Below are 20,215 nucleotides of genomic sequence, written 5' to 3' on the forward strand. Positions count from 1 at the left end.
GTAGAGAGAGATAGAATGAAAGGAAGAAGAAAGAAATGGAGGGAAAGGGGTAGAGAGCAAGGGAAGAGAGATGACAAAGAGAAGTGAGAGAGAGAGAGAGAGAGTGAAAGGGATATATATAAGAATAGAACAGAAAGGAGAGAAAAAGATCAGAACAGGATGGAGGATAGAAGAGAAAGGGGCAAAAGTAAGACGGAGTGAAAAGAGGTAGAGGTAGAAAGGGGAGGTGAGAAAAGGAGAGGCAGAATAAGGATAGGGAAGGAGTGATATAGAGGGACAAAATAGAAAGAGAGGAGAGGAGAAAAAATGCAAGGGTTAGAGATGGATAGAAGGAAAAGAGACAGTGATAGAGGGCAGTGAGGAGAGATGAGAGAAAATGAAGAGGGAAAGAGTGAGCGGGAGAATAGAGAGGGGGAAGAGGAGAAAGAAAGAAAGGAGAGAGAAGGTGTGAGACAGGAGAACAGAGAAAGAGAGGGAAAGAGCAAGACAGAGGAAGCGAAGAGAGATAGAGAGGAGAGGGAGAGGACCTTCTCACGTCACTCAGGAGCTTTTGCACAAAATCCATAATGAGTGAACTGACAGGAATTATTATGTGGAAGATCAGAGCGACGCACCAGGAAATCCGACCTGTCCCCATTCAGCAGGCCACAGATTCCCGCTAGAAAGGCCAGTATTGTGACTGGTGGCTCTTCTGAGGCGCGCCATTATCCCACCGAACCAGCTGACGTCTCTCCAGCCCGCATGCAGGCTTGGGTTAACCCCTATTGTGTCATCAAAAGCATGTCAAACTCACAGGCTCAGGGCCCCTCCGACCTGTCTTAGTCTTAAATACCCATTCATAACTACAGCCAGGGCCAAATTTCCTGCATTATTTATTCATGGAGTGGCTCAGGGAGCATTTGCTGTGGTAATAAACCACAGGTTAAAGCATACCACAATTATAAATTTTCCTGAGAGAAATCTGACCTCAGAGGAATGGTTCATTAAAGCACAATAAGGCTGGAAGGCCTTCAACTCTTAGAATCCTACTGTTTTATCATGATTTAGCTGTACAGTCAGTTTGCATTTCACGTTTAGTTTATATAATTACTTAATTGCATAATTATTGACATGGTTAGCTATGTACATTCGCACTCATTCAGTTTAGATTGTGTATCAACAAGTCTGCACGTCTTTTTTCTGTTTGTTTTGATGTCATAAAACCACAAAAACATAAAAAATATGAAGGAAAACAGGACTATACACAAAACTAAAGGCTAAAAATGTGCGTGGCTTGAAAGTTTCAGCACTTTCTAGAGAATTTCTCTGCTTGTTTCTATGAGCAACATGTCAGAAATGATTAAACAAAATGTGAGAACAGTTGTTTTAAGGTGTATACCATGAGGGAGGACATAATCCAGTAGCAGGTCATTGTGCTTCTTTTGAAAAGTAATGCTTGAAAGACATAAGATAATCTGCCAGGACAGATTTTATTACTTAAAATAAGTACAACGTCTCTTACAACAAGCTCATAATGAAAAATGTTAGGTACATTGCCCATAATCAGGATGCCAGGATATCATTTTTATTGCAGTGTCTGATGGTTGTAGTCCATTTGGATCTGTTGTTGGTGTGAATGTGTGCGTGTGAGAGTGTGAGTGAATCCTTTGGCTGAGAGCACAGAGCCTGTCTGTTTGCGAGGCTTCAGAAAAGTGCGGTTTTGTGGAGAGGAGGATGAGTTGGCGCAGCTTTGAGAAGGCCTGGCCTTTATCAGTCAACAGTCCAGTCTGCTAATAGCCCTCAGATTGTCCACAGTCAGCTCTCAGCTCTAACTGCTGCTCATATTCCTCCGGGTGTATGTTGTTGTTGTGTGTTTCTCCTCACAGGTCTGCAGGATTTCAGAGGGACCTCAGCTCCAGCCTGGCCGTCAGCTTCCCCGTCAAACAGGAGGGATTCAGCCTGGGAGTGGGAGCGGGCGAGTTTTCGGGGGCGAGAGGCAGAGAACCGGACAGACCTAGAATAACTACAGGTAACAGCAAAGTTTTAGAGTTGTTGTTGAATAATTATATTAATGAACAGCCAAATAATTAGACTAGGATTCAAAGGGTTAACCTTTTACATTCTCATACTTTTTATTTAAATTACATGAAAAAAAGATGCAAACTGAGTGAGCTATTCTTAAGTTATAAGAGTAAGGTATGTAAGTCTGGACCCACCAGCAACATTTAAGTTGTCCTAGGGCTTATGATTCAATAACTGCTATTATTAATTCTTTTGTATCTGCTATAAAATTAAGCTCTGTAGTTAAGAGAGTTAAAATGTGGACCAACATGTGGCTCAGTTTTGAATAGATTAAGAACATTTCAGTGCCACTTCGAGACATCTTTAATACCGCTTTGAGACACCTGTTACCCTAGTAAGACTATGCAAAATTGATTTTAGTACTTATTTCTGCTTTTTAATGACCCATGGATACCCTGCCACCCTCCAGCAGGGGTTTCGGCCGCCCTGTCGTCATCGACCACAGCTCTGACGGCGTATGTGTTTAATAATAATGAAGGCAACTGCGGCTCCTCCCTGGCCGTCTCTCGTCACTCGGCGCGGCTCTCTCTGAACTCTGGTGGCCTGAAGAGACGCCGCCTGCCCGTGGCCGCGCACTCCGACAGCATCAACATCGCTGCCATCGTCCGCACCTCCCAGATGTCCGTGTTAGCGTGCGTGAACGGCGCAAACGGTCTAAATCCGTCCCCACCGGCCTCCAGCGCCGCCTTCCCACAGCCGCCCACACCTGGGTACCTGCAGGTATCAGCAAACTCAATTTAATGATTATGGGGACCCTTTTAATGGCACGTTGATCCATTTGGCAGCTTCAAAGGTCTAGAGTTACTATTGTCGTCTTGCTGTACTATATAAATGTAAGTGGGAGATTCTTCAGTTAGAGGCTAATTTCATTTAATTTTAGGCATTATTTACACGTTAGTCAGTGGAAAAGTGAATTAGTTTATACAAAACCTAATCAGAGTTCAATTATTTTATTATATTTTAGTTGTAATTAGGATGTTCAATAGGTTGTGTGATGGTAATGACACTTGATGGTAAAGACAATTTTAATGTTTTGAAGAAAAAGTTGTCTTGGACACAGTTGGTGCATGTAGCTGAACAACTATCATGCAATTGTACATTAAAATATGTAAATAAAAGTAAAATTAGCTGTTTATTGACTGCATTTTTCAAATAGTAACATACTTGATAATGACACTTAATAAAAATGATCTGAGACTGGAAGTATACCTTAAAATAAGTTATATTTCTGGACATCAAAATGTCCCTCTTTTTAAAAATCTTTTGTGTGATTGCAGTGGAATTGAAGAGAGCTAAATTTTGTTTTAAAATGGCACAAATTGCACATATTTAAACCATATGAATTTAAAGTACGTCTTTTCTTCAAAAAATATAAAGTAGAAGAAATTTAACAGTTACTATTTCTTGACCTCTTAAAATACAATGACGCCTTTTCATCCAGAATCGTTGTCGTGGAGGAAATACTCTGGGAAGGAATAGCTCCATTAATTGAAGAGTGAATTATTTAGGGACTTATTGTATTAAATAGTGACTTTTGTAAAAAAATATGTTTATATTTGATAAATACCTATATTCTGTGCCAACATATTTCAACTATTATATTTACAATATAATAAATCAAAAAAAAAAACATGGTAAAAAGATTACGGAAAGAATTTTCTTTTTACGCAAAAGAATACAGTACATGCAATGGTAACTTTTGACCTTAATTAAAAATGCCTCCTGTTATACTGAACACAAATGTGGTGTGAGTTGAAAGTTCAGAATCTTCACGTTGAATAGAATTTGCCTATTTTCATTGAGTGAAACAATACATCCCAACGTGATTTTGTCATCTCTGCAACTGGTTTAATGCTGTTGGAGCCACTAGTCATTCAAATCAAGGTCTATGAGAAATTAATTGAATGTTTTCTTGTGCTTTTTTAATGACCTGTGGAAACCTTGCTCTCAAGCCTGTGCCCACCCCTAGCCCTCGGGACCCTCCAGCCTCCCCCTCCACTTGCTGCCTGCTGTCACTGTCCTCTTCCTCATCCTCCTCTTCCTCATCCTCGGTTTCTTCGTGTGAAGATCCCAGCTCCATGCAGCCTGGGCCAGCGGAAGGCCTTGGTTTGCTCATGCACTCCGGAGGTCAGCGGCCGTCCACTGTTTTGAAACAGGAGCCTGTGGACGATTTCTCTCCAGCCGAGGAAGAGCTTTTTCACCATCATTTTCTTTCACCAAACCGGGGGCAGCAGCAGCAGCAGCGGACCTCCATGCCTCCTCCATACCACCTGCACCAGTATAATATGGGCTCCAGCTCAGGTGCAGTGCTGCACCTACACAACCAGCAGCAGCCTCAGCAGCCTCCTTCTGGACCCAGAGCCTCAGGCCCAGCTGGCCTACAGTCCATGGAGCGGGACGACTCCATCGTTTTTAACGATAAGCAGATATGCCGTTGGATCGATTGCAGTGCTGCCTACGACCAGCAGGAGGAACTGGTGAGGCACATCGAAAAGGTGCACATTGACCAGAGGAAAGGTGAGGACTTTACTTGCTTCTGGGCTGGATGCATCCGTCGATACAAGCCATTCAACGCCCGCTACAAGCTGCTCATCCACATGAGAGTCCACTCTGGAGAGAAGCCCAACAAGTGTATGGTAAGTGACTACAAGTGCCCCCACATCAGCAGTTTATGGGCCAAATCAACAGTTTTACAGGCCAGATTTCCAGTATTACATGGGAAGTCCATGGTGTTACAGTCCAGATCAACAGTGTTACATGTGAAATCCACAGCGCTACAAGTCAAATCAACAGTGTGACAGGTCAACTCCAGTGTTACAGGCCACATTCAAAGTGTCACAGGTCAATTCAACAGTGTTAAAGGCTATATCCTCAGTGTTACAGGTCAAATCCACGGTCCGTTCATTCAGAGCCCCTTATATTTATATGAGCGAAGGCTGGTCAGACAAAGAAAATGTGGTTACTGCATGTTACACTGTTGCTACACATTAAAAAGCACGACTGGTTTGAGATTATTGTCAAACTCATACTGTTAAAAATGGAGATTTGTGGAGTTCAGTTGCCATAGAACATGGAGACCCACACTCAGCAATGATCTAAGCAAGAGATTATAGCTGCTTAAACCTTTTTATTTCACGGTGGACATGTTTCAGCTCATGCCGTCCTCAGCGTCGTTCAAAATGGGGGCACACAGGTTCAACCTAAATATTCACATGACATATTACATGACTCTCACATGATCATCAAGCTACTATCGACATAGACCAAAGTTTGATTTGACCTTTGTCTGTTTGGGATTCGATTGCCAGCATTAGTTAGTTTGTTTGCTTCAAACAAAAGTCTGTATTGAGTCTCAAAAATACATAAATATTAGTGCTGGGTGGTATGGATCAAATTCATGATGATATTTTCTAAATATATTAAAGCATAAGGGTGCAAGATAATATTTAAGTTAGCAATAATAAAGTTAAAGATCCCTGAGAGCCGCTTCGCTGTGCTAAAAGAATGTCTTACAAACCTGATATAACGTTTTGATTGGTCTGTTTTGTTCTGCTTCTATAAAAATGACACTGAATGCAATACTGTGTGGCATTGCAAACCGGCTGGAAGCCAGATTTCTAGAAAGTTACTATTTATTTGGTTTTTAACCGTTTTTATACGGTTCTTTCAAAAGCTCTCAGCAAATGATTTACTAAGTTGTTAACTATAAATACTGATGAAACAAAAAATCAGTATTGTGGTGTGGCACCAACACAGGGGCACTGTTATAGAGAAGATCTCACACAACACTAATTAACAGAGTAGAGAACCAGAAGGACAGAAATTATTTTATTTCTTGAGAAGATTCCTCATTCTACAAACGTATAGTTCACTTGAAGCCCACAATCATTGCTATGGTTTTCTTAAGACTGCACAGTAGAGAGCTGTAGAAAACCTTTTTAGTCACTTGCTTTCTCACAGTGCTGTTTTTATGGACATCTAAGATTATTAACCTTCTCTTTCCTCACAGCTATATCACATGTCAGCACAGTTTATGATTGAACTTGAAGGTCCCGCTAACTTTCCCTGCTGAAGGGTTTAATTCAACCTGTAGTTTGTAGTTATAGAAACAGGGCTGTGGCAAAACTCACTTCATCCAGGTAAAACTCTCAGATTTCACAAGTCAACACACTAATCAATGTCAAACTGCCTTTCCCCTCAGTTCCCAACCCGTGAGGGGAAAAAAAAGCCTCCAGACCACCACCGACCAGTCAGTCCAAATACACAATTAGTCCACAATTTGTGTAGGGTGAAACCATGTTTATTTTCATAAGCTCTGATTTTTGTTTTGGAGGAGGGAATGATTGAGATCTTGAAAGGCCGACACATCTGTTTAACATAACCAAACAATGCATGCACTTGATCCTTTTAAATAGGACTTTTAAACGTTTAGCTGTCCCACAAGTATTAAGGGAATTGGCTCTTTGTCCAAACCAAACACTTGAAGAAATGTAGTAGTCTGTTAGACCATTGAAAGAATCGTAGAGCAGATGACCACTGAAATTCCCCTCTTGCTCAATTCGCAGAATTGTTTGATTTCTTGTCAGATGTATTCGTTTTCAACTAAGACCTGAGGTCCAAAAATCCTTTTAATTCACTGGTATTCTAACTGGTTGTTTTGAAGTAGGCCCCATATACCCAAAAAATCCCAGGACACCTTTGCGTATCCAAATAATCAGTTCCAGGCCTTTTCAGGGCCGCTGAAGCTGATACGTACAGCATGTGTGCATGCTAATATTTATGTTCGCTAACATTAAGTAGTTCCGTTTGGGTTGATAATTAGATCTGCTGTTTGTCCTCTGGAGGATGACGGTTTTCCCGGAGCAGCTGGACAGACGCAGATGGAATTACGTCGCCCAAATTCCCTTCCTCCTGCACCACTGCGCTCTTTTTAGCGAACTGTGTGAAGTTCTGGAAACTGTTCTCAGTATTTTGCCTTCATGCTTACTGCTAATGTTATTGCAGTGTTTTTATACATTAGCAGTTCTTCTGAAATGAAGGGTATTAATAGTGAGTTTGTCCTCCGTTTCTGCAGTAACAGCCTCTACTCTTCTGAGAAGGCTTTACACTAGATGTTGGAAGCATTGCTCTGAGGATTTGATTGTATTCAGCCACAAGAGAATTTGCGAGGTCAGGTACTGACATTGGATGATCAGTTTTGGATCACAAACTCATCCCAAAGGTATTGGAAGGTACCACTCCAGAGAACACAGTTTGACTGCTGCACAGCTCAGGGCTGGGGAGCTTTATACCCTTTATATGGGCTGCACATGCCTATATAAGTAACCTATATGGGCAAGTGCAGCTGCTTCAATTCTGTTGGTCACTGTTTTTCTTTGGAGACTGAACTATGTGTGTGCAGTTGAACGACTGTGTTAGCAATGAATGCACCATAAAGCAGATACTGGAAACTTTTATGTGTGTGTATATTTGCAGCCAGATGCCGCAACACTGGTCAAATTACCTGTTGCGCTGATTTTGAAGCAAAGTTAATATGTCCTCTACAGAAAACACACTTCTGCACACACTTTGAATGCTCAGTTACTGTTTATGTGCTGAATTTAACATATTGGGACAAATGTAAAACATAAAATGTGGCCTGTGCAAAAATTATGGCACATTTTATTTTATGTACAATAGTATATATAATATGTTTTTATTTTGCCAATATATTAATCTGAAATAAATAGAAATTATGCAATAAAATTAGCAGAAAATGCCGTATTTGTATGTCTTCCCTGTAGAGGATGTACATATATGAAGCCACCAACCACAACAATTAATACACACAGTAAGTAGTGAGTGGTATAGACAAAATGTATATCACAGTGTAACAAAAATGTAAAAATTAGGTCTGGAGATTGAAGCATCGTCTGAGGCAGTTCACCATATGAGGTGGTGCCTTAGACAGTGCAAGAGGAAACAGCTGCGCCGCAAGTGGGCCAACCATTCTTTAAATACTTCTCGTTAATGTCCACTCCTTCAAAAGCTCAAGTCGTTGAGTTTCTTTTTTCTTTTCTGTTAGTGAAACATCACTGAAACATCCCTGAATCCATTCAGCTAAATGGACCATTAGCCATACGGCAAAATGGGCATGTTACTTGTTACTGTGTTTTGAACTGTTTGCACGTTGCAGTCACCTGCACTTATGTCTGGCACACTGGTTGTTGTGGCAGGAAGGTTATGTCAAAACTCATATCGTGAGAAGAATTTCAACCGATATACCAGATTAGCTAATTTATTGCCCACTACTACACACAATAGTCCATCTTGAGAACAAATAGGTCCCTGTTTTGCACTCCATGATTAGCGCTTTTTGTAAAGCCTTGTTTTCCTCTCCCTGTCTGTCTCTGGCGGTTCGAAGTCTCTGTATGGTGTTGTTCATAGCTCTGCTTTTGCTCTCCATGCCTTGCCCAGTGTGTGTTTGAGTGTGGCGAAACGCACCCCTGATGTCACTCAGCACCGAGTGACAAGACAGGATGGCAAACAAATGCTGTTTTTTATGCTAGGAGATGCTAACCAGGCGCTGGCCTGCAAACAAGCCGGAGTATTGTGGCGAAAACGGCTGGATGCTGTTGCAGGGTAATGTACTGGGCTGTGCTAGAAGCCAGTAAAATGGTTGGGCAACAGAGTTTACATGCACACGCACACATGTGGTTATGATGTGCTGGAAATGAATTGTTGGCAGCAGCAGGGCAGCAAGTTGACAAGGCCATAGAAAATTCTCACATTCAGGTTGTGGCAAAGGAAAACAGTATTTTAGAGGTTTGCACAGGGGTGTGTATGTGTGTGTATGTGCGCCTATGAGTGTGTGTATATATATACAGTGGGGTTTCTATTTTGCATAATTTTCTAATTTAGTACACAGTGTGTCATTACAAATTATATTATCAACGTAATTTAAGAGACAAATAAAGCACATAATATACATGAATTTTAGAATTTCTTAGTATTTGGTATGTATGTCCCTCTTTCATTTTATTGACCGAGTGCACTTGAACTGCATGGACTGCAGAAGTTTGTGTAAAAGCCTCTGTTCAGTAGTTCAGATCTACCTGAGAGTCGTCTCAACACGAGCTTCAATGGAATAAATAAGACTCGGAACAAATCTGATGTTTTTGCGCAGAGACCTTAAGATGGTCTGTGTAACAAATTTGCTTAAATTTGAATAATGAGTTAGAAATAAGAATATTTCACCTTCATATTATTTATCATGACTGGTTTTTGTTTAAACTTTCAGAAATCTAAAACTTGCTGTTGCTGGTCTGATACTTTTGGACCCCACTTGTTAAGTCCTATTAAGAAGTATATGATGTGTAATTTTAATCTATTCAATGTTATGATATTTGCTTTATAGCTTTTATAATGATATTTATTATTTTTTAAAAAGGATAATCAGTTGCATCACACAGTGTCAGGTGGCACAGCCACTCATTAATACAAAAATGTTAAATTGTAAAGCTATTTAAAACACTGAAAATGTGTATAAACTAACTTTTGTACACTCATATAAACCTTTGTTCTTAAACTATTTTTTCAGATAAGTAAGTTTATTGCTTTCCTGGTGTCACAACACCTGATGTGGTAAACCAGCCAAACCAAAACTCAAAAAAAAAAATACATAAATAAAATATTTGTGAAAGGCCTGCTGACCTTTGCATTGTATCCTGAACATCACTCAGGGTCTTCGGTATGATGCAGTACGCTGCCCATACTGCTGTTTTAAATGTATGTCAGAACAAACATTCTTTGTTGTTGGTTGTTCTGAGTGATATTTGAGGAAATAAGAAAAAATTAGTTTTAAACTTTTAAAGTTGCCCTATTTTGCAAAATATTATGAATTTAAGTGTATCAAGCATAAAATCATGCCAAACTCGTCTGTTTAGAATTTTAAATGACTAAATACCTTTTTTAAATAGTTTACATTTACATACAGTTGACATCTCTAGACACTGGAAGGAATCAGTGACTAAAATATTTTTTTTGGTTTACTGAAGATATTCACATTTTTGTTGAATAATGTAAAGTATGTTACACTCTCAGAAATAAACTAAACTGTCACTGGGGTGGGACCCTCAAGGGTTCATCTTAGTACCTTCAGTCAGGGAACATAACTGAACCATAATCCACTGAAATGATATGTTCTAAGCTGTACTGACTCCACACACCCCGTCTCGTCTCCAGGCTTTTATTTTACTGTTCTGTTTTAAAACATTTGGTTATGAAAAGGTACAAATACAAACTTTTCACCTGGAAATACTTATTTAAGGTTCACAATCAGACCTTAAAACCACTGTTGTACCTTCGAGGGAACATTTACACTGTTTGTACCTTGATGAACCAAAAGTGTACCTGAACAGAACCTTTATTATTTTAACAGTGTATGTAATTAATAAACGACTTAATAGGGAAATAATGGAGTTGGAAAAATGCATGGCATGTTATGTCACCTGCTAAAATTATGCTTAAACTGCTTAAAATAAAGTTTTTGAGCTAGCATAGAGATGTATGTGCTTGTTTCCAGGTAGAGTTTGTGTTTTTTTTTTTTTATTGATATATTTTCAAAATCTGCATAGTCAGGGATGCGAATGGCTTCCCTCACTGTTGGGGGTGTGTCGATTGAATGTGAGCACATATAGCCATGCAGAGTGAAAGCAGGTGCGGAGTCTTGATGGTACGCAGGAGCCAACAGGCCTAAAATTGTTTTTTTTTAATTGCAGTGGAAGTAATTATCTCATATTATTATTATTATATGTGTGTAAATTTTTGGAAAACATATTTCAGAACTATTGTAATTATCTCTCAATATCTCATGTGTATTCGGTCTTTTCACAACTTACGCTATGGGTGTGACAAAATTCAACAAACGATTGGCCACCATCTGGCAGAATTGTGAAAGCTTATTTTCAAAGTGTAGTCTTCTCTTTCCACATCATAGCAATTGCATCGTCAGTAAAGCTGCGTACAAGTCACTTGTTTCTCAGGATGCTTTCTGTTTGATGTAAACGATCCAAATTATTGGATGTTATAACAATAATATGTGTATATGTGATTATACAGACTCTACTGTCCCTCTGTTCTGCAGTGCCCTTATTTAGGCCTCACTGCAACAGTGCAATGTCCATATCTCTACACTGGCCGTGAGTTTAGTTTGAAGCAGTGTTGTGTTCATGGTGCTGGTGCAATAGACAAAGGTATTTTGGAATTCCAGCTATTTTGTGCAGAGGAAACAGATGAGACATTTTGATTTAGAAGCAAATGCTCCAGAAAAACCCGGCTAATCCCTTTATTATCTTTCCAACTGCAGATTCCAGGCAGCATTTGCAAGGCATGATCCCTCTGCATCCAAACATAACAGTCAGTCTCTCTCTCTCTCTCTCTCTCTCTCTCTCTCTCTCTCTCTCTCTCACTCTCTCACTCTCCCTCTCCCTCTCCCAGCTGTGCTGCATTTGTTTCAGGTGGCGCCTTGGCAGGAAAAAGTCATTATTCCAAACACGAGACACCCTCTGACTCTGATTTGTCACCGTCCGTACCTGCCTGCAGTTTTTTAATACCGCGCACGTAAAGACATAAAAACGCTGTTAAAAAAGCGCTCTGTAAAAAGTCTGAGAGGTTCTGGTTCACCCTCGTCCAATTAATGTTGGCCGCGGGCTGTTTCTGCGGTAGTCGGAGAGAACAGCTAAAAGGAAACAACATAATCTCACTGCAATATCCTGTTGTGTTTCATGCCTAATTCGAGTGTTGTTTTAGTTTATTACATTTTTTTCTCCCTCCTGTCTGCATTAATATTAAAAATACATCCAGCGCCGGCTGCCCTCTCTCTCTCTCTCGCTCTCTCTCTCTCTATATCCTGCAGCGCCGATGTACGAGCGCTTTGCATGTATTTGCTCATGGGTTTGATGTCTCAGCTCATCTATCTGCGCAAACCTGAAATGTATGTACATGATCTTCAGAGCTGTGGTGTGGTTAGATAATGTTCAGCTCTTTTAGTGTTCACGTTTCATGAGCGGCCTCATGTTGAGGGCTGGATGTTAATGAATGTTCCTGTGCTGAATTTCCTCTGGAATTTATTGGTTTAATTCTATTACACAAATAACTTGGCGCTAGCTCTTGGGTGGATGTATCAGGGCTGATTCACATCTTTGTCTGGAGCAGGCGTTCACCGTCTGACGGTTCAAGCAGAGTTTCCTCACCTTCGCTGTTTTTTTCTGGAGTTGTAGATGTGGGATCGGCGGTAACCGAGCTGCTCTGTGTCACAGCTTCGTTAAAGTGACAGTTGCCTCAAATGTAGTCGATCAGCCAAGACATGTTTGGTGTCTGAAGTTTGCTTCTTTAGTTTTACACTGAAGCTCAGAGACTAATGTAGCTAACAGATAATGGGATTATCTGTTAACAGTTAGCATTGAGCCAGCCACAGGCCTAAATCACCACACGCCCAGCTCAAACCGTTTGGAGTTGATAAGTAATCTCAATGCTATCTCTAAAAATGGACAAAAGTACATCGGAAAACTGAAAATAGTAATATGAGCCGTCTTGATTCTAGGCTTGTTCAAGATTATGAAATTTTAACCTACAACTGTTATTTGCCACTTAAATAATTGTAGTTAAAATTTTAATTGTAATTTTTTACAATTTATGAAACTATTAAAGTGCAAGAAAAATGGGCAAATAGGCTTCATGTCAACAGGTAGTATCTCCCGTCTGACAACAGAAACAGTTCAAGATGAAATAAACCAATATTTCTCACTAATGACGTGTAATGTTTGTGATTTCCAACACTAGTCAGTGTCTCCGATGTAGGTCTAAGAGATATGGCAAAAATATCATACCACAATACTTAAAGACCTATGGAGCCAGGCTGGTGACATCCCATATAAATAAAGATAATGCATGGCCACGCCTTATTAACGCGTGGAATGAGATAATTAAGTCGTGGCTATGACTTATTAAGGTGTGGGAACAAGATCATGCCTTACTAAGTCGTGGCCATGCATTAGGATCTCGTTCCCATGCCTTACTAAGTCGCGGCAACAACTTAATTATCTTGTTCCCATGCCTTCCTAAGTCGTGGCCACACGTTATTTTTATTTATACAGCAGGGTTCCGTAAAAACCTTTTCACAATACATGACAAATCACAATGGTTTGACAAAAGACACAATGCACTAGCAGTGCTGCATTTAAAAACTGCCATTAAAAACTTTTATTTTATCATCTAAGCGTTGGCCCTATCATCAGGAGATCGCGAGTTCGATCCCTGGTGATGCTACAGCCGTCCATAGCCGGGAGTCCAAGAGAGCATAATTGGCCTCGCTCTCTCTGGGTGGGTAGGATGGCCCCTCCCTCTCCCCCCATCACTCAGCGCGATGCTAGTCAGCGCAGGCGTCTGTTAGCTGACGTAACAGATCTGGCGGTTGGCGCTTTCCTCCGAGCGCGTTCGGCTGTCCAGTGACGTTGCGTGAGTGGCAGCTCGAAAAGAAGCGGTGATTGGCTTCATAGGTCTCGGAGGAAGCCTGTGTTAGCCTTCACCTAGCGTTGATAGCATCGTGTGATTGGGGGAGTCCTAACTAGCGGGTGGAATTGGAGACGACTAAATTGGGGAGAAAAATCGGGTAAAAATTAAAAAAAACTTTTATTTTACTTTTTACATTTTGTGCTATACTAAATTAATTATACAGGACTAATTATGCTCTTTTTAAAATAAAATGTGCAATTGGTCAGTGTTCTTTAAGTACTGACAATATAAGTGCTGACAGTGTGACAATGACGATATCCTCAGAAAAACATTATTTATTTAAATTACAGAATTTTTCATAATAATAATGCTAAAATATCATCATTTTTGCTCAGTTTGCTGAGGTCAGCATCTCTGTTTCTGCATTGAATTAAATCCAGAACCAAATCACGAAAGCCATAGTAGGTTTCGTGGCTTGAAACTTCCACAAATAAAGGCAGTTAATCTAAAGTCTGTAAGATAAACAGACAAACGCTAATCGTCTCTTACATCAGCTAACATTGCTAGCCTAGCCACATCATAACATATTTCATCTCGAACCTTTTAGCTGGAAAAATTGTGGAAGATTATGTGGAATCTACACTGACTTCTGGTGGAATATAGAGTGCAGACATCTCCTGGTCCTTAAGCTACATTGAATTTGCTATTCCATTTTTTCAGTGGTGGACAGTAACGAAGTAAATGTAATTCATTACTGTACTTAAGTAGTTTTTTGTGTATCTGTACTTTACTGAAGTTTTTCCATTTTGGGTGACTTTTTACTTTCACTCCACTACATTTCAAAGTCAAATATCTGACTTTTTACTCCACTACATTATATGAAATCTGTCGTTCCTTTTGGTTTACGTGTGTATAAAAACGTAACGTCAAAATGAAAGAAGCGTGAAGCAAGAACACCAATCAGGGCACAGTTTTGTTTTGAGCTTGTTTTGACATACCGACCCAGTGCAGCACACGGTTCAATGTCAGAGCAGCAGCGTAAAATTTTGGGAGAGTCTATTCAACATAAATGATGAACTAACCTAACTTTGTGTAAATAGACCACAATATAGAAATATGTACACATATGCAGTTGTAACTGGCATTTTTCTTTTTTCTGAATTTATACAAACACTTTTTTCATTTTATAGTAAATTCGTTTTGGCTAGTTTATATTTATGAACAGTGACCTACAGATGCAACATAGTAAAGAAAAACTTGTTTTTTTATTAATTTTTTTGTCACATTTTATTTTTCTTTAAACTAAGTGGCAAATAAATCTTAAACTGAAACTTAAACTAATGGAAACTGTTCGCCTTCAGTGTTTTGTGCTTTTGGTAATTTTAATAGACATCAGCGTCACTAATTAATGACATTCTATTAAAAGATTGGTGTCACAAGAGTGACACTAGAATATTTTCACCTAAAATGAGTTGATAAAGCAAGAGTCTTGTTACAAAAATGATAATAGGACTTTACAGCCATAATTAATTATTTAGTACTTTCACTTTTGATACTTAAGTACATTTGAAGGCAAATACCTTTGTACTTTTACTCAAGTGGAGGTCTAAAGGGAGGAGCTTCTACTTTTACTTGAGTAACATTTTACCTTGGGTATCTCTACTTTAACTCAAGTACGTGATTTGTGTTACTTCGTCCACCACTGCTTTTTTAGACTTTCATGACTTTTCAGGAACCCTGGAATTCTGACTCATCCCTAGTTTGTTGCAGCATAAACATATCATTGTGAAAACTAACAACTGTGGAAAAGAATTGTTCATATAGTTGCAGTCAGGTGGAAATGTAGCATTTGTGAAAAGCTTACTTAAGGCCTGAATTTAGTTTTGTCCATTTTTATAGATAACAGTATGTCATACAGTGTCAGAAACCACATAAGCACGCTTTTTTGAGATTAATTAACAGCTCAACACAGTTTGAGCCAAGTGTGTGATGATTAAGACATGCATCTTAATGCACAATGCTAACTGGTTGCTATAAGCTTTGTTTACTTACTAGCTACATTAGCCTTGTAGCTCCAGTGCGAACTAAAGAAGCAAAATTCAGACACGGAAGTCTTGGCTTATCAATTGCTTTTAAGTAAAAAGGAAAGTTGTGCACATTTGATTTGGAAATGCCCCTTTAAGCATCTGGATATCCAGGCCATTGGATTCTCACGCACCTTAGTGTTTATTGGATTCTCTGTGTTTTGTAGCTTAAATTGTTTTTTTTTTTTTCTTCCTTGTTTTCCAACACTGACCTTGCATACCATTTGGTTTTGCTGTAAAACTGGACCCACAATTCTCTACATATCTTATAAAACAGCCTGTACATATTTCAGATGTCAGAGAAGTTAATGAAAAAAAGTCATGGAGAAAAGTTCACTGCAAGTATTTTGGTGCTGGTGAAGGGGTGGGGGGCTGGTATCTGGAGCCAAAAACATACTGAAACATATTTAAGTCATTACGCACGTTACGCTGTGCTGATCTTTCCGTAAGGGGATATGTATGATGGTGAAAAGCTGTGATGCTTTCTGGAAATGCCTCTGTGCCCCTTATAAGTGATGGGTGATATTTTTACACAGAGATGCTTTCGGAATCTGAATTTGATTTCCTACGAATATACTGCAGAAACATCAGCACAGTATGGTGACAGAGATCACTTTGAAAAGGTTTCTCACACAGCTCAGGCCGTCTGAGCACTGTGGCCATTTTGGGAAATCATCTCAACATAACATTATTAACCAAGTGGTGCCATGTCTTATGGAGTAAAGAATAATTTGGCAAAAAAAAAACACCTTTACAAAATTTCCCAAATCTACTCGATCAAACAAGACGTTATATGTCTGAAATTTGTTTTTTTTAGTTTTACACTGAAGGTACGAGGCTAAAGTAGCTAAAAAAGATGGACAGAAGTGCAAAGTTTAGACTCCAAGCTGGACCTCAGCTGTTTTTTTTTAGCGCAGTGTACTTTATTGACTTTATTGTTGTTAATCATAGCATATTCACGAACCTAAAAGGTGGTTATTTCACAAAGTAGTCCAATAAAACTAAAGCTATCAGTTCATTTGTATACCACTATACAAATATCAAAACTGAAGTGATTTTGCTGCAGAATAGCAATTAATTTTTTTATTTTAGAAATAGTTTCCAAAGCGTCAGATCAAGCAATACAGGCAATTATAAGGCACAATACAAAATAGCCCAAAAAATAAAATATATTAGTCTAAAATGTCCCATACTAACCTGAAGCGATTTTACTGTAGTATTAATTGGCACTGTAGCATACTCTTACCTAAATTGTGAATCCATATTCTCTATTGAAATGCAGAACAGGTTAGTGCACCAACCAAAATATCCAGCTGACAGTGGTCCTGTGGTCAAAACTGATGAAGGACAAGAGCACGTGTGTCAGGTTTTAGTCCTAGTGGGCCAGAACACTTCAGCCTGCTGCCTCATTAAACACACATGTTTCAGCTCATCAGCTAATTTGCAAAGCCTTCATGAACTGAATTCAGAGCGTTAGATGAGGGTAAATGCTGAACTCCGCAGCACTTTGGCCTGGAAGGTCCCCAGTTTGACCTTCCTGGACTAGAGGATGACAGAAGTGAAACCCACTGAACAGACTATGTAAGGGTCGTGCAATCTTAAAGCATATATAGATGGTTTTTTTTCAGCCAATCGGTTTGAGTGAAATAGAAATTTTATACATAGTCTGAAATAGTCTTATTTTTGTTACGTTGAGATCTTGAAAGGTATTAAAAAGTACTGAATTTGACTTTAATTAATTATGCGGCAACCTTGAATTAAATGTCAGCTAAAATGTTATGGTTGTGACTGGCTATGACTTAAGCTCCCATTACGTTTTAGCTTTGTCAGCTGCATAGCTCTAGGGCAGGGGTCGGCAACATGCGGCTCTTTTACTGCTCTACTGCAGCTCCACAGCAGAAGTAGATTTTTAGGTAAAAATAAAATAATCCTCTGTTGCAGTTGGACTTTACAAATATTCTCAATTGAGTTATATAATCAAATTGTAAAAACACATAATTATGAAAAATAATATTTGATTTAAAAAAAACAAAAACAATATTACCACTGTCTATCTGTGGGCCTGGGCTGCATCCACTGCATGATGGCCAGAAGTAACACAACATTACTTTCATGATGTAAAATGAAATGTAGGTCCAGCTGAAACAAGCAAATAACAACCGTGTGGTAATAATGGCAGAGAGTTCACAACCAACTTGGCCACAGAGAGAGTGATCTGCACTCCAAGCAATCTAAAAAGCTCTGTTTGGAAATACTTCGGAGCGTGACTTAAAGGTCAGCAGACGACAAAATAGTGGAACCTCAAAGTTGTATTCGGTGTAGGCTACAGTAAGCAATGTAGGCTCCAGCACTAGCAACCTGTGGGCACATCTCGAAAATATGCACTCAGATGCATCTGAGTCAGTTCTGCCTCAAGTTCATGTTGCCCCTGATAAAGCTTAGTTGTAGGCACGCGCATACACGCAGCACTAAAACAATGGAGAGCAAAATGGGTGAAAAAGTCTTACGCTTCAATTTAATAATCCATTCGGTGACAAAACGAAGATTTACACCTTTTTTTTACTTTTTCTCATAGTTGCAGTGTTGTTTGTTGCTGATCTCTTCTGAGTGAAAGAGGCTCCTGGGGTCTATTTTTAGAAGGAATAACAATTTTTACAGCCCTACTTTGCAATAAAATAAAGCTTTGTTGTGCTCTAACACACAATTCTAACAGAGTTTTAACAATAAATGATCTTAAATGCTGGAATTAGTGTGTAACTGCTCATTCACGCTTTAACCTTCAAGATTGGCACGTAGACTGCTGGTCACATACCAACGCAGACAACAATCTCGCCTAGCTATAAGCTAACGAAATGGCAAAGAAGACAAAGATTTAAGATGAATATTGAGAATTTAGAGACAAATGGACAGACTCATTTGCATTTATATGCACTCCAGCTGGTTTCCTGATATGCTTATTGTTCTAGGGGAAACTAGCAAGCACCAAAAAGTCAAATGTTGAGAGATATTTTACAAAAAAGAATTCTACTTTTGTGGAAAAGCAGCTGTAACTGAGCTAAAGCTTAAATCAGATAATGGGAAACTCCAGGTCTACATGAGTCAGGCAGTAATCAGATTTCTGCTTTGCAGCCAGCCAGTAAACTCACAGAAGAAGACGAGACATAAACGTAACGTAAAACTCGTGCGGCTTTGCCTGAAAATATGAACATACATCATCTAGAACACAAAGAATATTCAATTCCTTTATTTCGTGTTTGGTTTCAGCGCCGCTTCAACAGTGTTTTGCTGCGTCTTGCGGCATCCACCGTCTGATCTCGCGCAGACTGAGAAATCCGAAAGAAATCAGAGTAAGAGTTTATATGCACTGAGAAATCTGATTACTGAGCTAAAATCCAGCTTCTTTATCAGATTTCTTAATCAGATTTCTAGATCGGAGTATGGTGTTTACATGACCAGTTGAATAATCAAATAACTGCAGAAATCCGATCGGATCAGATTATTGAGTGCATGTATTCGCACTCATTTGGGTTGCTGACCCCTGATCTAGGGTATAACTAAAGAAGCAAACTTCAGACACCAGGGTTAAGTGGGAAAAATGTGTACATTGGATTTTTACAGAACTGTTCCCTTCTGATGTTTTATGGGAAAGAAACCCCATCCTGCTGGTGTGAAATGCCACACGATCGTACATCCAATTGATAGAGATGAAAACTGCTTCAAAACATAGACATAAAGCAAAGCAAAGAGGATGTCCAAAAACTGTAAAGCTTGCAAAGCTTAAAAATCCCCAAGGGCAGGGTGACTTTTTGGGAGTGGAGTGACTTGAACTGACGTTTTAAGTGTTGCGGTCTATATCATCGCTTATTACATTAGCAGAATATGTCGTAATCGCTGGATGTGTTAGTCAGTTAGATTGCCAGTTAGTAATTCTTTATTCTGCATATGTGACCTAAGTTTACACTGAGCAATGAATCTGTTATGGGACATTTTTATTTTCATTTTTATTCATCATCATCATCATCATCATCATCATTCCTCCCTAATAGTGTATTCCCACATGAGAAAGCTGTGTAATGAAAGTGTCAGAGTTATTTCAGTGGGCAGTGCAACATGACTCAGCATAACGGCGCTGTAAATGAAACATTCTGGCAATGGAGAGAAAACAGACGGAGGAAAATACCTTTGGGAAGAGATCTAATCAATGTGCCTTGGGTCATTTATTAGGAAGAACTCATAAGAATTCAATTTGTAATAGCTGTTTTTTTAAATTACTTGGAGTTCTGTCGTTTCTTCACTAAATCACACACAGCCTACCACATTTCTGACACATTTTAATAACTGATTTTACCTCTCTAGCTATTTTTTCTCCTTTTTAGCCCTTGAAACGTGGACCCACCCTCTAACGTGCATTCGTTTTCTAAGGGCCGAACACATAGACCTTTTGCTTGAAGGAAAATTGGACCAGGGAACCTGCTGGAGAAGGCATAGATCATGGAATTTCCTCTTTTTTTTCCTCGTGCTGTTAGTGTGAAAGCAGCAAACGTATATAAAGATTTATTAGACTGATTTTTGGACGC

General features: G+C 39.3%; 1 protein-coding gene across 1 annotated transcript in view; it reads left to right on the forward strand.

Moving 5' to 3' along the window:
• Window positions 1-20,215, forward strand: part of LOC118814112 (zinc finger protein GLIS1) — a 154,065-nt gene that overhangs the window by 67,486 nt on the left and 66,364 nt on the right. Inside the window, exons 4-6 of the mRNA XM_036579773.1 lie at window positions 1,866-2,008; window positions 2,471-2,781; window positions 4,014-4,697. Of these exons, the coding sequence (XP_036435666.1) occupies window positions 1,866-2,008; window positions 2,471-2,781; window positions 4,014-4,697 (1,138 nt within the window). The remainder of the gene's footprint in view (window positions 1-1,865; window positions 2,009-2,470; window positions 2,782-4,013; window positions 4,698-20,215) is intronic.

The sequence above is a fragment of the Colossoma macropomum genome, unplaced genomic scaffold (genome assembly GCF_904425465.1).
Source record: "Colossoma macropomum unplaced genomic scaffold, Colossoma_macropomum, whole genome shotgun sequence".
NCBI lineage: Eukaryota > Metazoa > Chordata > Actinopteri > Characiformes > Serrasalmidae > Colossoma > Colossoma macropomum.